This window comes from Coenobita brevimanus, chromosome 81, assembly GCF_032717465.1.
Source record: "Coenobita brevimanus isolate Jiangsu-jjx chromosome 81, ASM3271746v2, whole genome shotgun sequence".
Classification (NCBI taxonomy): domain Eukaryota; kingdom Metazoa; phylum Arthropoda; class Malacostraca; order Decapoda; family Coenobitidae; genus Coenobita; species Coenobita brevimanus.
Genome location: NC_137034.1, coordinates 4,887,851 through 4,905,456, shown reverse-complemented (window position 1 = coordinate 4,905,456; position 17,606 = coordinate 4,887,851). Strand labels below are relative to the sequence as shown.

General features: G+C 41.4%; 1 protein-coding gene across 1 annotated transcript in view; it reads right to left on the bottom strand.

Annotated features, from left to right (window-relative positions):
- Window positions 1-1,455: 1,455 nt before the first annotated feature.
- LOC145409534 (uncharacterized) overlaps window positions 1,456-17,606 on the bottom strand; it is a 256,083-nt gene continuing 239,932 nt past the window's right edge. Inside the window, exon 7 of the mRNA XM_080279923.1 lies at window positions 1,456-3,181. Coding sequence (XP_080136049.1) covers window positions 1,456-3,181 — 1,726 coding nt within the window. The remainder of the gene's footprint in view (window positions 3,182-17,606) is intronic.

Sequence of the window (17,606 nt, the reverse complement as noted above, 5' to 3'; positions counted from 1 at the left end):
GATGATGATGATGATGATTATGAGGACGAGGACGAGGGAAAAAAAGGAGGAGAAGAAAGATGATGATGATGATGATGATGAGGACGAGGACGAGGGAAAAAAAGGAGGAGAAGAAAGATGATGATGATGACGAGGAGGAGGAGGAGGAGGAGGAGGAGGAGGAAGAGGAGGAGGATAATGATAATGATGTTGATGATGATGATGAGAGAGAGAGAGAGAGAGAGAGAGAGAGAGAGAGAGAGAATAATGATAATGATGATGATAAAAACAATACCCCAAGAAGCTTACATTCATTTGCACTGCCTTTTTATTTTATTTATTTATTTATTTATTTATTTATTCACATTCAGATTCGATATGTTAAGTACGAGTTATTATGGCCTTGTTCTGGCTAGCCTAGTATGTCTCTCAACTCCTTTTTCTAAGCGATTTACTTTTACATCTTGATAGTCTCTTTTTTTGTTTGTTTATTTCCAGCGTTGATATATTTGGCCTTAGTAACGTGCAGGGAGATAGAAAGATAGGAAATATTGAATAAATCGCCTGGGAAATGGTGCTACTCGTCCCCTCAGCCATCTAGAATACGGTTTTGATATATTTAGATTCACTCAGTTCGCCACAGTCCAAATTTCTCAACGTTTATTACAGCCGAAGTATTAAAACTGAATCCACGAAGCTAGGAAAGTCTCTGATGCGAGATTGTGTGTTCTTGTATGCTCATTATCTTGGCAATTTACACAGAAGTATATCAGTGTATTGTATGTGTGTGTAGACCATCTTGCATTCTCTTGGGTGTGTTGCTGTGTAGATGATCCAGTGCCACACCTAGAAATGCTGAGTGGGAGAGAGACACAGGCTGGATCTTGAATTCTTGACTTTCCCTAACGTTTTTGGCTACACAGAACGCGCCTTCAGAGAGATTGGACAAGGAGTGATAGATCCGAGACATTTACACCCCTGGAGGAAATTTCCGGGGGTATAAATGCCTCTTTTTTTTCTTCATTCTCTCAAAAAATTGGTTCTGTGTAGCTCGAAAAATTAGAGAAAAGAAAGATGGCTCTAACCTGTCTCTCTCCCAGCAATCATTTCCCACTGCTGACAATTTTGAGTTAATTTCTCACCATACGGTAAGGATGATGTTAAATGTTAAAAGTTTGAATTCCCCTTCGCAGTGTCAGGCTTAATAGCACGGCCTTTGATATCACAGTGATGTTATAGATGGAAGAAAAACACCCATACACCAAATATTATCAGTATTGTGAAGATAAACAGTTCTAGCCCGACTTGGACCTTCTTCAGTTTCCGCGTGGGACTGAAACTGTTCTATCTTCTCTATATTTCCATATTTCTTATTTCCCTTTCTCATCCTTTGTCTTTTCCTATTATTTACACGTCATTTCTGAGAGTGAGAAAGAGAGAGAGAGAGAGAGAGAGAGAGAGAGAGAGAGTATTCCTTTAAGCTGGCGTGAGGGGCTGTGAGATGTCGATGGTTCGGACTTTGGTGGTGTCGTTGCCCAGGAGCTGAAGGCGGTCATGTCGGGTCTCAGGCATGATGATACACATGACGGTGGTGCCGGTGGAGGGGTCCCGAGGGTAGATGCTTAGTGGCGGGAACACCTCACCGGCTTCTACATACACCGTCAGCTTGCGGTAGACGTCTGGGTATTGGTGCTGCAGGCTAATTCCCCTCTCCCGTAGGTGCCGGAGGATATTATTGAAGGCCACTTGTCTAGCGGCTTGCGGGGAAGGCGTTGAAGGTGGGATGGGTCCTGAGGTCAAGATTAGAGTCTCCGGTTCATCCATGTCTCTGGTAATGACATGGCGTTCACCGCGAGGGCTCCAGGTGTCCCCCCCAGCAGAAGACCCAGCCAGACGAAGCTTAGCACAGTGGGACACTACCTCGCGCTCCCACTTGGGCGATGAACCAGTTGGGATCTCATTCATGATACAAATACTGACATAGAGCACCAGTTTGTGTGTGAGGCTATAGTGGCGGCACATGTCCGTGATCTGTTTATACACTTCTGGGCCAGTCTCTTGGGGCATTAAATTCTGTGTGGCTATATAGTGGGTATCCGGCACCTCCCCACCACCCACAAAGGTCTCCGCTGCCTGGATGTCATGGAAGAATATTTTAACAGTGCCACGGCCTAGAGCACGTGCCCCTCGCTTGGCAACAGTACTTACTTTAGCCAACACACTCTCATCCTCACGCACTCTGGCCACCACTTGCTTGGCCACTGCTAGGGATCGTATACGTTTACACTGCCGCTTGTGTCGCTCCCAGTGGCTGCGGCGGCATGCCCGTGAACAGTAGAAGGTACAGCAGTTGTGACACGTTTTGTAAGAGCTTCGTGCCTCTTCTGTGTCGGCTGTTTGGCCACACCCAGGGTTCCGACACCTCACCACCTGATTGGCACCACTTGATTCATCATCCGCATCCACACGCACATTTTCATTCCCATTGCCGTTCTCGGAAGATGAGTCAGGGGGGATGTTCATGTGGCGGGGAGGGAGGTGGAAGGTGACCCGGGGTGTGGGAGGCGGTCTGGACTCTATAATGGAAGGTGCTGCAGCGATGACACCACTGAACATCAAGGCATCGGTGATAGGGTCTGAGGCCACCGGGGGAACCACCTCCTGCGTCGGCCGTGCGGGAGATGAGGCGCCCAGCTGATTGACTTGGGCGGTTGCTGGGCTGTCGGGAACATACTGTGTGTGTGGATGGGTCCTGATGGTTGTAGTGGTATTGGGGCGTGGAGTGTGTGTGCAGGGTGAGGCGGTGCTGCTACAAGGCTCACGGCTCCCACACCAGCATGACGGTGCATTGGAGCTGCCTGTGATGGTGGTTGTTTCGGCGCAGTTGGTGAGGGTGGTGGAGCCCATGTGGGGGTGCGTGGTGTGTGTGGTGGAGTTAGCCAGGGGTGCAGAGGCGCTGGGGTTGTGGGGCTGGGGTGTGTGAGTAGCATGTGCATGCGTGTGTGAGGCTGGAGAAGCAGCAGTGTGGTGCAGCGCAGTGCCTGGAATGCGTTGAGCTTCGGTGTGGGCGTGCTGAGCAGCAGTGGTAGGCGTGCGGTTCAAGGCTTCACCTGCAACATACCCAGAAATGAGATGGGATAAAATGGGGTGGGGCAGAGGAGGGCAGTTGGTTATACTCTGAGGGTGTTCAACACGGTAAAGCCTTGGTCAGTTGTGGTGGGTCTGGGGGCTGTATTCATAGTGGGATGGGAGGGTTCGTAGAACCCCTTCTTCAGTGATTTATTTAGCACATTACAACCATACATTCTCCGTCATGCTAATAATATACATACAAGAGGATATTTAAGTGTAATGTGCAAGAATAAATCGCTGAGGGAGAGGTGCTATGAGATCTCCAGTGTCACTGAGAATACGTGTGTGAGGATCGTATAAGAAAATCTGAATTTGTGAAAGAGGAAGCAGATGCCCAGTTTATAACCTGATTATTAAAACATGTTAAAATTCAATAGGAATTTTGGCCTATTTGTACTAATGATTTGATTGGCAGTGGAACAGTCTTAAAATTTCCTCTCCTAATATGTGCTTTTAAAATGGCATTCTTAGCGGGCTGACTCACACTTCAGCGCACTCAGTTTTGATAATACGAGTCTCTATGTGTGCCAGTCACATCTCATCACCTGTCTCACCAAAGCATAGTAATTGGCCTAAAATGACACATGCGAGGACACACCCGCATTCCCATCGGTTAAGGAAGCTCCCTGACACCTTTTCCTAAGCGATTTATTTTGCTTATTACACCTTACTGTCCTGTTCCGTGTTCTATAAATCATTCAAACACCGCCATACTCTGTATAAGTAACCTAGAAAAGGATATTTATAAGCCTTACACAAAAATAAATCGCTAAGGAAGAGGTGTTAGGGAGTCTCCTTACCCTATGAGACTATGGGCCTCTATGCTCTTCTCACCATATCTTTCAGGGGAGGTTCGTCAGGGTGGGGAATATTTTGATAATTATGTGATTTGGAAATGGTTAAATTAAGGAGAAAAGAAAGCTACTTAACCTAGATTTACGTGATTTAGAAATGGAAAAGGGAATTTATATATTTAAATTTATCACGAAGAGTTAGAGCAGCGTTTCTTAACCTTTTCCGACCTCAGCACCGCCCTTGTAATAAGGTGTCAGTCCAGCACCCATCTACATCTGGTTACTGGTACTGCAGTTGCTACACTGCTGCAGGGTTAAAGTAAAGTGAAGTACTGCCTGACAGTTTATTTTATACAGTCTCAAAAAAAAAAAAACAAAAAAAAAATCAAGGATGCCAATACTAAGCAAACCCAGTAAGAAAAAATATAATGCAGCATTTTTCAGCACCCCCTAAAATTGATTTCAGCACTCCAGGTTAAGAAACGCTGAGTTAGAGATACATATGATTTTGAAAAAGGGAGGGAAAGTTGAATGGCTGTATTTAAGGGAATTTATATGCTTAAATCTGTCACAACTCTCGAAGGGTTAAAGGTACATATGATTTTAAAAAGGGAGGGAAAGTTGAATGGTTGTATTTAAGGGACTTTGTATATTTAGATTTACCACGAAGAGTAAAACAAAGATACATATGATTCTGATAAAGGAGGAAAAGTTGAATGGCTATATTTATGTTGCAGAGAAACTTATTTGACATAGATTTATACGATTTAGAAGTAGAAAAGGAATTTATATAGCCAGATTTGTCACCAAGAGTTAAACAGAGACGTGTATAACTTGGAAAAAGAGAGGGAAATAAAATGGGCAAACTTAGATCACCAAGAGAGATGGCAGACATAAAAACACCAATTACAACCAGACAGCAGTAAAGTTATGTTTGAATAATGACAACTGTGGTAAAATTAATCATAGTTTATCATAATAATTTATCATATTTTATCTTAATATTAGAGCAATAAAAAATGAGATAGTGTTCATGCCAAATTTTGCTCACAAGAATTATGTGTATCAGTGAATGGATTAAAAATTGCCCAAAAACAGCAAGAAGAAATTGAAATACCTTTAATAATAATAATAATAATAATAACAAAGATAATAATAAAAATAATGGTAATGTGATGAAAGTGACAGGCTAACTGCTTTTTCTGTTTAATATATAACACAGAAAAAGTATTGAGTATTAAGCATTTATGATTTACTTTTTAGATGTTATTATTTACATCTTTTTAGACAATCAGATTAAATGTAAACTTTTGCTCCTACTTCAGCGAATTGCCCCACAGGTATATTAGAGAAAATAAATGATGCAGTGTTCATTTTAAATTTTGCTCCCAAGAATTCTGTGTATCAATAAATGGATTTCAAACTGCCTAAAAACAGCAAGGAAAAATTGAAAAACCTTGATGTCTTCTATATTTTTAAACTTAATGAAATCTGGGTAATTTTGAAAGGAGAAATTATCCCCAAACAGCAAGACTTTGATATATCTTAAAGGCTGATAAAATCTGGAACAGTTCAAAAAGAAAAATTGGTTTAAATCAGAAATAATGTGGTAGAATTCTTTAGCCTCTTTGAATTACCATCAGAACAACATAATAAACTTGTTGCTCTTGTTAACAAGGTGGTGACGTAGGTAGTTACAAATCGTTGAGCTAATTAATGACCGTAGTTAGGGAGGCAGTTAGTAGTTAGCTATAAAGTTAGTAAGATGGTAACCTCATATGTAAAATTTCCCCGTGTCGGCATAATTTCTTCCAGTTCGTTATCGTGAAATGAGTTAGGAAGTGAGTTAGGGTGGAAGGTACTGGGACTGTGAGTTAGGTATGGTGGAAGTTAGGAAGGTAGTGAGTTAGTTATGCAGTTATGGTTAAAGTTAGTGAGTTGGTGAGTTATTTTGCTAGTTATGGTTGAAGTTAGTAAGGTGGAGGAGTTGGTTATCTTGAAGTTAGTAAGATGGTGAGTTAGTCAATTATGGTGGAAATTAGCGAGTTATTATTTATAGTTATTATGGTTATAGTGAGATGGTGAGTAAGTGACAAGGACCCACGCCCCCTACACCACACCACACCACACCACACCACACCACACTGAAAAGAATCACAAACCACACTTGCATTAGATTATTCCCTAATTTACTCTTTAATTTTATCTGTAATCTGATATAATTAGGGTCCGTATTCTCGTAGGTCAAGGAGGCTCCCTAACTCCTTTTCCTCGGCGATTTATCTTGCTTATTACACCTTTCTATCCTCATCTGTATTATATAAATCCCTCAAACATCGCCATACTCTGCGTAACACGAATACAAGAGGATATTAACCAGTCATATCCAAAAATAAATCGCTAAGGAAGAGGTGTTAGGGAGCTTCCTTACCCCATGAGAATACAGGCTCTAGTCATTGAAGTGTCGGTTAAGGAAGCTCCCTAACACCTCCTCCTTAGTGATTTATTTTTGGAAATGGCTGGTTAATATCCTTTTGTACGTTATCTATGCGGAGTATGGCGACATTGGAAGGGTTTAAGTAACACCAGGATAGTAAGGTGTAATAAACAAAATAAATCACTTAGAAAAAGGTGTTAGTGAGCCTCCTGGATTTAGGTAACAGGGAGGAGAATAGTAAAGTGTAATAAACAAAATAAATCGCTTAGGAAAAGGTGTTAGAGGGTGTCTTGGTTTTAAGTAACAGGGAAGAGGATAGTAGGGTGTAATAAACAAAATAAATCACTTAGGAGAATGTGTTAGGGAACCTCCTGGATTTCAGTAAAACGGAAAAGATTGTACGGTGTAGTAAGTAAAATAAATCACTTAGGAAAAGGTGTTAGGGGGCCCTCCTGGTTTTAAGTAACACGGAAGAGGATAGTAAGGTGTAAGAAGCAAAATAAATCGCTTACGAAAATGTGTTAGGGGGTGTCCTGGATTTATGTAACAGGGAGGAAGATAGTAAAGTGTAATAAACAAAAAAAAAATCGCTTAGGAAAAGATGTTAGGGGTCTCCTGAATTTAAGTAACAAGGAAGGGGATAGTAAAGTGTAATAAACTAAATAAATCGCTTAGCAAAAGGTGTTAAGGGCCTCCTTACCCTACGAGAATACAAGTCTTTAAGCTTTTCAGTATAAGGACGATTTTTCTCAGCTTAGAAGGCTAAATAAAACCGTCTGGAGAGAGAGGAAAGGCGTCCTGAGAGTGAGAGGATTTTTCTGATTATTTCTCAGCTATTTCTCTGCTTAGGAGACTTAAGGCTTTATCTAAACCCTCTAACTCAAAGCCTCTAAGCTGAATAAAACCGTCTGGAGAGGAAGAAAAACCGTCTGGGATTAAAGGGATATTTTTGATTATTTCTGAGCTTCATACTAACATACTTATAAATCCGTGCTGATAGAAACATCATTCTAAATAACAGATCATTCTTAGTCTCAGCCCTGCATACTAGGAAGAGTGAAGTATGAGTATGCACATTAAAAGCCTTATTCTCAGTGTGATAAGTGGCTCCCTAGCACCTTTTACCGAGCGATTTATTTTGCACATTACCCCTCGGCATCCTATAGTACGATTGATGCAAATTGTCAAGTGAAAAAGATATAAACAATTCGACTTTAAATCAATGGACAGATAGAGAGGCAGAATAAATCGCTTAGAAAGAGGAGTTACGAAGGCACCTATGCCACTGAGAATACCGGGTCCAATTTTCAACCGTAACCCATTAAAAAAAAAAAAAAAAGACATCATGCTAAACGGTGCAGCTTTGAATGTGACACGAAAAATATAGAAATTCTTTGACCTGACACACACACACACACACACACACACACACACACACACACACACACACACACACACACACACACACACACACACACACACACATACACACACACACACACACACACACATGCCAGAGAATTATTTTGTCAGGCACTATCTAGGCTCGCTTCCACAGTCTTTATTTACTTGTATATTTATTTATTGATCGATTGACTTAGTTAGTTAGTTAGTCTGTTTATTTTCTGGTTAATCGAAAAAAAAATTATCCAGTACAGTAAGCTTCTTTAGGGAGATGTAGAGCTTACTGAAGATTCTGTTGGTGTGGTGGTTTATTTTTGTTGTGTGTGTGTGTGTGTGTGTGTGTGTGTGTGTGTGTGTGTGTGTGTGTGTGTGTTGTTGGTGTTGTTGCCCAGGGTCATCTGAAAAGTGAACTCCGTGGACTGCAGGCTTAAGGTTTCGCTTCTGTAACCCACCATCTTCTGTTTCTGGGGATAGGGAGGGAGTTGAGGGGCGTTTGTATAACCTGGCAGTGGAGCAGCGTGGTTATATTAGTGCCACCTAGTGAAGGCGTCCTTTGGCTTGATACAGAGAAACGAAGGTGAAAGAAAGAGAGAGAAGAAAAGGTGAGAGAAGAAGAGAGAAGATATGGTGAGAGAAGAGAGAAGTAGTGGTGAGAGAAGAGGAGGTGAGAGAAGGAAAGAGAAGAAGAGGTGAGAGAAGAGAAGTAGTGGTGAGAGAAGAGGAGGTGAGAGAAGGAAAGAGAAAAAGAGGTGAGAGAAGAGAGAAGAAAAGGTGAGAGAAGAAGAGAAAAGAAGAGGTGAGAGAAAAGAAGAGAAGAAAAGGTGAGAGAGGAAGAGAAAAGAAAAACTGAGAGAAGAAGAGAGAAGAAAAGGTGAGAGAAGAAAAGAGAAGAAAAAAAAAGAAAAGGTGAGAGAAGAGGTGGAAGAAGAGAAGGTGAGAAAAGAGAGAAGAAAAGGTGAGAGAGGAGAAAAGAAAACGTGAGAGAAGAAAAGGGAAGAAGAGGTGAGAGAAGAAGAGAGAAGAAAAGGTGAGAGAAGAAGAGAGAAGAAGAGGTGAGAGAAGAGAGAAGAAAAGAGAGGAAGAGGTGAGAGAAGGTGAATTTATTTGTCCAATTATCCTGCTTAACCGGTACTAGAGAGACGCCTTCACGTGGTGGCACTGATATGACTGGGTGGTGGGTCTCCCTGGTTATATAAAAGTCCCTCAGTCCCCTCCCTATACCCCAGAAGGAGGATATTGGACTATGGAAGAACAGGAACTTCAGCCTGCAGTCCACTGGGTTCACGGTCAGATAGGCCTGGGATTGCAACTACTACCAGGACTTGTAAGAGGTGAATGTGGAAAGAGAACTGAGGAGCGTAAAGAATTGCTCATCATCACCATCATCATCATCATCATCATCATCAACAATAACAGCAAAAAAGTGAGTGTGAAAAAGGAAACAGAGGAGTGAAAAGCTTTGTCCATCATCATCATCATCAAAATAAAGACTGTGGAAGCGACCTATTAATATATCAAGACAAAAACACATAACATTGCAGGCTTAGTGAAGTTAGTGCAAACATTCCAAAGAAGAGGAAGAAAATGAGAGAGAAATCCATACAGGGTGGACCAAAAATAGCGCCCCTCTTCCACTCCGATGGTGAGTTTTAGTGGAGATTAATTTATGAACCATGCTGTATTTATTGGGTCCGAAATTAGCGCTGGACGGCTCATTCTGCTGGTGTGGGCGTGGATGCAGCAGTTAGCGTAGGACATAAATAAATAATGCAAGATAAAGAAGGGCTGCTAATTCTGCTGGTGTGGGCGTGGAAGCGATAGTCAGAGGAGGACATGAATAAAAAAAATGCAAGGTGGAGAAATATTGCTCATTCTGCGGGTGTGGGCGTCGAAATAGAGAGTAGAGATTAAGCTGAGCCGTCCCCAGAAGACACAATAAACAACCCAGTGGAGTGGAAAAGGGGAGTTATATGTGAGCCACCTAATGTCATGCCGCGTTTAATTTTTTGAGTACAGACTTTCCAAAAATCAAAAATACTCATATATATATCCACGACAATAACATCAATGACATTCACGTCTAAATTAACACTCATTTATCATTTATTTCGTTATTGCAGTGATTTATTATTTACAGTTCTCGAGGACACCCAGGTAATCACACCTTTGGCTAATTAATACCTACCTTACTTTTTATTCCCGTTAACGACAGACGATTTTAGTACGCTTAAGAAAGGGCTAAGATCCGCATTTTCGTAAGTTAAGAAAGCTCCATAACATGTTTTCCTGAGCGATTTATTTTCTTTATTACTCCTTACTTTCCTCACACATAATCATTCCAATATCACCATACTCTTCATAAATAACGTATATATATGTTGATATTAACCAGCCGTGTCCAAAAGTAAGTCGCCAAGGAAAAAGTGTTAGGGAGATTCCTTAACCGAGAATGGGAGACTCGTATCCTCGTTCCTTAAGGAGGCTTCCTAACACCTCTTCCTTGGCGATTTATTTTGGGATACGGTCGGCTAATATTGTTCGTTATTTACAAAGAGTATGGTGATATTAGAATGATTTAATTAACACATGGCTGGCAAGGAGTAACAAACAAATAAATCGCTTGGGAAGAGGTGTTAGGGAGCTTCCTTAACCGGCGAGAATACGGACATAAGACCAAAAACGTTTATATATATCAAATAAAACGTTTTGGTTGAGAATAAATGTTTTTGGTATAATACTGTAACGTTCGAGGGTAGATTTTGAGAGAGAGAGAGAGAGAGAGAGAGAGAGAGAGAGAGAGAGGGAGAGAGAGAGAGAGAGAGACACCCCGTCTCATCCCAAACTCAAACGAGACAACTTCATATTCGCAAAGGGTTGAAAGAAACCAACCTTCAGCTGGGGTATTAGAGAGAGAGAGAGAGAGAGAGAGAGAGAGAGAGAGAGAGAGAGAGAGAGAGAAGCTAACTCTTTCATGGTAGATGGAACTCAATATTATTTTCCGTCATCGCCGGACGATTTTATTCAACTGTGAGAAGGGAGGTAGGTGGTAGGTGGTGACGACCATCATCCACTCACTTGATGTAGTGCTGCCTACTTCTTCCTTCACCTTTATCATCCTTTTTCTGTGTCTGCCCTCCTCCCTTCCTATTTCTCACCACTACCCACACAATTGATGTAGTGCTGCCTACTTCTTCCTTCACCTTCATCATTGTTTTTCTGTGTCTGTCCTCCTCTCTTCCTATTTCTCCCATCTTTCCAGTCACTTTTTGTTACTCTTCTTTCCTTTTCAAGTGGCTTTACATTGAGGGACAAGCCAAATGGTTTCCTTTAAGCCAGGAAACCATTTACAACGCTGGGTAGTAACCATATAACGAACCCATACTTGTTCCTTCCGTGCCAGCAAGTGGATTGGAGGAGGGTTAGTGCCCCTCCCCGTAAAACAAATAACTGAAAGACAAACGGCCACCCCATACGGGATTATGACGTCTGGCTATAGATAGATAGATAGATTGCTAGATAGGAAGGAGGGGAGCTAAAGACGGTATTCTCGTGCGATTAGGCAACTCATTAACACCCCTTCCTTACCGATTTATTCCTGATTCTGCTCCGTTACTATATTCTTGTGTGTTATTTATGCAATCTATGTCGGTATTAAAAAGGTCTAAAGCAAGAAAGAGGATATTAATCTGTGGTTTGGAAAATAAATCGCCAAGGAAGAGGTGTTAGGGAGCCTCCTGTAATCCTTATCATTAACCCTTTCATGGTCGAGAAACACGGGGGGGAGGGTGAAGGGGCCATCCCCCCCGTCACAGTCTTGGGCAGGTATTCTAGTCAGTTAAGGAAGCTCCCTAACACCTTTTCCTAAGCGATTTATTTTGCATATTACACCTAACTGTCCTATTCTGTTACTTAAAGCACTCTAATATCACCATACTCTGCATAAACAAAGTAAGAACGGATCCCAGCCAGCCATATCCAGAAATAAATCGCTAAGAAAGAGGTGTAAAAGGACATTAACCACTCATATCCACAAATAAATCGCTAAGGAAGAGGTGCTAGGGAGAATATAGGTCTTTGTTTTCTTTCCCAGCTAAATCCAAATTCTTTTACTAGTCTTAAATATACTAATCCTTGGAGTGCTATAGTCATTTCACTCCAACTTGGCCTAAAATTGCCATCTCTCCACCTTGAATGCTGAGTTGTAACTAGATTTACACTAGAATATGGTGCTACTCACGAAGAAGTGCTATGCAAAGGTGTACAGCCATGGCACTGTCTCTGCCACTGAGCTATGTATGAATGTATTATTTATCTATCTTTCTGTCTATTTCAGTATTACTCTCCTCTTTCACCTCCCTTCTCTCTCTCTCTCTCTCTCTCTCTCTCTCTCTCTCTCTGTTTGTATGTATGTATCAGTTAGTCATTCTGTTAGTCAGTCTATCTACCTGTCAGTCTATGTACCTGTCTATCTGTCTAAGTTTCTGTCTCTCTCTGTCTATCTATTTATCTATCTATATCTGACTGCTTGCTTCTTTTTTTTTTGTCCATACTTCTGTATCTGTCTGTATACCTGCCTACCTACCTACCTATCTATCTATCTACCTATCTATCTATCAGTCTATCTATCTCACCCATCCCACTTCTCTCCCACTCCCTTTGTCTTTCCACTGCCTCTCCCCCTCCGCATCGCTTTCTCTCAAATGACCTTTTCCAAACTCTTCCATTTTTTAACATCGCCTCCCACGGTTTACCTGTTCACAGAATTTGAAGTTGTTTTTGGTTGTATTAATAGTAGCTTTAGTCGTGTGGTGTATTTTCTAGGATCGGCTCAGTCCGTCTGTTTCGCACTAGTGATTTCCGGAGGTGGTGTTTTTTCATTCCTGTTGATTTGAGTGACTTTTGCGAAGAGATGCCTCGTCATAGCACTCCAAATTACCATCTTCCCCACCACATCACACCGCACCACACACAGTCACCCTCCAACACCACATCACGCCACACCAAATCACCTTCCCACAGCGCCGTACACCACACCACACTGCACCACACGAGATCGCCTTACCATAGCACACCACACCATACCAAATCACCTTCCCACAGCACACCACACCACACCAAATCAAACCACCCTCCCACACCACACCACACCACGCCACACCAAATCACTCTTCCACATCACACCACGCAACACCAAATCACCCTCCCACACTACACCACACCATACCACACCAAATCACCCTTCCACACCACACCATACCAAATCACCCTTCCACATCACACCACACTACAACACAACACACCGAAAATCGTCTGAAGGTAGCAAGAATAAGATGACAAAATAGGTCAGTGAACAGAGGGGTTTGCGCTCAGGCTCGTATGACTCCCTCTCAGCCGAATAAAATCGCCTGGCGTTGTCTGGAATAGAGTACTAGAGTTGCCCCATCCATGAGAGGGGTTAATGGGGACAATATTGACACCAAGCTCCTATGACTCGCTCTCAGCTGAATAAAATCGTCTGGCATTTGAAATAAAGTATAAAGCTCGTATTCTCGTCGCATAACGAAGCTCCCTAACACATTTTCCTAGGCGATTTATTGTGCTTATTATACCCAACTATCTTCTGTATTACATAAATCCTTCATAAATCGCCACGCTCTGCATAAATAAAGTACAAAACTCTATTAGTGAGCCACATCTAAAAATAAATCGGTATGGAAGAGGTGTTAGTAAGCTCCTAACTGCACAGGAATACCGTCGTAAGACTTAAATACACCATAAGAGAATTTAGCATAGAAGAAAAAGAAATTATTGAGAAAGAGAGAGAGAGAGAGAGAGAGAGAGAGAGACTATGGCAAGCAGGAAAATAAATAAGGGAAATGCCTCTCTTATCTTTTTTCACTCTGACCTATTTGCTGTTGGCGTGTTCCATCTTTGAATAAACGTTGCCTTGTCGTGGTGAAGAAGCTTGTTGATCAGTGAAGCTATACTAATCAGGTGCAACCATACTAAAATTTCCTCTTAGGAGCCAGACGCAAGTGTTCACGTCACAGTAACTACCTGAGCTGAATTTTCAAGATACTGGCTCCAACCTCCTTCCTAAACTACTGTGAGTCATATGGGATAAACTGCTGCAAAAAAAAACCCTTCCACACCTCCCTGTGTCCTCCCGCTGCCAGTGAGTCCGCGTTCTAAACCCTCTAAGCTCCCTCACCCCTAAGACCTCTCATAAGCTGAATAAAATCGTCTGACGTAAGCTAGAAATAAACCGAAAAATAACATGACCTCGGGCTGAAGGATTTCTCTTGTTACGGCTCAGCATTCAAGATGGAGAGATTGCAATTTTAGGCCAAGTTCAAGTGGAAGGAGTATAGCATCGTATTCTAGCTTTGTATGTTTTGTTTCAACTCAGCATTCACTATGGACGGATAGAAATTTTAGGCCAAGTTAAAGTGAGGAGAGTATAGCATCATATTCTAGCATTATATATCTGCTTCAGCTCAGCATTCAAGATGGGGAAAGATGGCAATTATAAGCCAAGATAAAGTGAAAAGAGTACAGCACCATATTGTCTGGTTACAGTTCAGCATTCAAGCTGGAGAGATGGCAATTTTAGGCCAAGTTGAAGTGAACAGAGTATAGGAATCGAGAGCAGGAAGCTAAGAGGAGTGAGGTGCCATGTGTGCCAAGCAAGAGGAGTGCCAGAGAGGAGGGAGGCGTGGCCGGGGAGGGAGAGAGTGGGCTAGGCTTGACATCCACTAAGTCACGCAACGGTATACTTGGGGACCTGGGAGTAACATCGACAGTTGAGGGTCATAATCAAAGCAAAGACTAGGGTGGCAAGAACTGTCTGCCTCAGCGATCCTCGGATATCAGATTGACCTTATTTCTTCGACATTTTCTACGACTTTTCCGATCTGCTTTCTAGGGGACGATTGGAACTATGCAGAAATTGACCCTAGCTTAGCAGACAAGCAGTGATGTAAGGGCTATATCAGTGACGTAAAATTTAGATCATAAAGCAGTAAAAAAAAAAACTTCAGTTTCTGGTGATAACTTGATAAATGTGGTGGTAACTTCATCAATATTAAAGTACTTGATGAGAACGCATGTGTGATTTATCGTTTCTGACATCACGCTGTAATGTTCAGTGATGGGCGTACACAACAAGCAGTTCTAGATAATCCGTAACTGTGACGATGGGACGTGTATTCGAAACTGGGTTCTATGTAGGCTGGAACGTTAGAGAAAAAAGAATTCAAGGTCTGACCTGCGTCTCCCTCCCACCTAACATTTCCATACGTCTGATCTTTCTCTGAATCATTGCCAGCACCACAACGTAATGTTCAAGGGAGGATGAACATAACAAGCCGTTCTAGGTGTTCATAACTGTGATATTGAACGCGTCTGGTCTGTTATCGTTTCTGACACTACGCTGTAATGTTCAATGAAGGGTGAACATAACGAACAAATTTAGGTGTTGATAACTGTGATACTGAGCACACGAACGAACGTCTACTCTCTCTCTCTCTATCGTTGTTAAGTATGCGATCCAAGCTAATCACATCTCATGTTTAAACAGATGAACAGAGGAAGGGAAAAAAAATAATTACAATGCTCAATCAAATAACCATCAACACGTAAAGGCCTGATTATAATTTTGAAGGAGTTTATAGAGGGTTTATCTGCAGTTCGAAAATTCTATCCTAAGAAAAAAAAAAAAAGATAGGAGATAACAGTGGTAATATGAAAAAAGACGCCATTATAGATAAGCAAAATTAATTCGTTGTAAGTAGCCAAAATAAAGGGAAAAAAAAAAAACTGTGGAGTGAAGGAGTTCCTAGAGAGAGAGAGAGAGAGAGAGAGAAACTTAAATCCAACCCTATCGAAGACACGAGGGTTATAAGGCAGACAGTTAGTGTTTTCAAAGTCCCATTCTCACCCTAACATGACCTGCAACAGTCTAAGTGACACCCAGATCCCTAATTATATCGCTATGACGCACTCCAAGACCAGAAATTAACCCCCTCTCTATTTACTAATTGTCCAGTAAATTAACCTCCTGTCTCTTTACTAATTGTCCAGTAAATTAACCACCTCTCTTTTTAACTAATTGTCCTCTAGTAAATTAACCTCATCCCTCTTTATTATTTGTCCTTCGGTGAATTAACCCCATCTCTCTTAACCAATTATCCTTCGGGAAATTAACCCCATAACGCATCAGTCACAAGTCACAAGCTAAACGTCCTCAATTTCCTGATGATGATGATGATGGCAGTAATTTTTTTATGATTTAACAGTAGGGGCAAAAATTAGTCAGCTATTCCACTGCGTCCACTTCACACTGAGGGCATGTCCTTCACTTTCCCCCCTGACGCATCATATCAAAGAGAATCATTCATGGCCAGAGAATTTGAGAGAAACATAACATGGCTCGTATTCTTATCGGCTAAAGAAGCTCCCTAGTACCTCATCCTAAACGACTTATTTTGCTTTACGGTACTATCATCTTGAGTGTTGCCTATATCACATCCTAACCATCATCATCATCATCATCATCATCCATTATTTTCTTACAACTGTACTGACTGAAGAGACCCATAGCTTGGCTCTTTGATCTCACCAGGCATATGAATTTGAGAACAAAAGCCCTGAGTACTAACAATATAAAATATCTTGTCCCTCCTACTTCTATCTTCGTGGACTTCCGTGGCTAACCCATAATAGCTAAAGTTTTGGTGTGGACACTGCTGAATATTTAAGTTGTAACCCAGTATATATAAAGCTTTAATTATTTAGATGCAAATAATGGCTTTAATTGTAAGCGTTTATAGTTTTCTGATACGGATGGCTTTTCTGAATTAAATTACCTGAGGAATTACTTTGACTGCGACTGAATATTTTGATTGTAACTCATTAGAAAGTTTCATTTTTGACACGATTGTACGCTTTGATTACAATTTGACACCGGAAAAGCGACAGAATATTTTGGCTGTAGCCCATTAAAAGCTTTCGTTTTTGACATGGCCTCTGCTCTGATTGCAATACACCACAACGAACGCTTTATTTTAGTCATGAATTTACTTTCTTTTAATCGTCGTTATTCAGAGTTCCATTTTTGAGATGACTGAATGCTCTGATTGTATCCTAACATCGGAAAAAATTTTGGTTTGGAAGCGACACTGTTTTTACGATAAACCCGGTACGCAGAACCACCGGCCACACTCTTCCTCCATTCCTGCTGTCACAAAGGAAGGAGGAATATGAAAAATGAAAATAATTGTGCCATTAAAGCTGTAGTTGAGTGGGAATAAGCTGGTACCTGGGGGAGGGGGAGGAGGAGGGGGGTGACTCTTGAAGACCAAAGGGGGAGGAGCTGTAGTGAGGGTGGGGGATGAGAGAGGAGACCAGGATTTGGGGAGCTTGCACTACCCTCCCTTCCTCTCTCCCTCTCTTTCTCTCTCTCTCTTTCTTTTCTCACTTTCCTCATGTTCTCTAATCTACTGCTTGGTCATGGAACAACACAAGAGGTAATGACGAGTTGTCCGCGAGACTAGACTACCTGTGCTTGGCCTGGAAAAGGGTCAAAGGTCAACCCAGAATCTTATCCATGACAAAAAAATAAAAATAAAATAAAAAATAAACAGCTTATAAGTGACAGGAAAAAAGGTTACACTTCCAGGAAATTTCAGCAGGCAAATATTTCACTTATTACTTAGAATAATAAAATCTTTCTCTCTGGTATTTTGCATCTCAGAATGCAAAAAGTACTTCAGAATTATTGTAAACAAATATCAGATATCTCTCTCAACTGCTTAAAAGTACTTTGGAATTGTTGCTTAAAATATATAAAGTTATTCTCT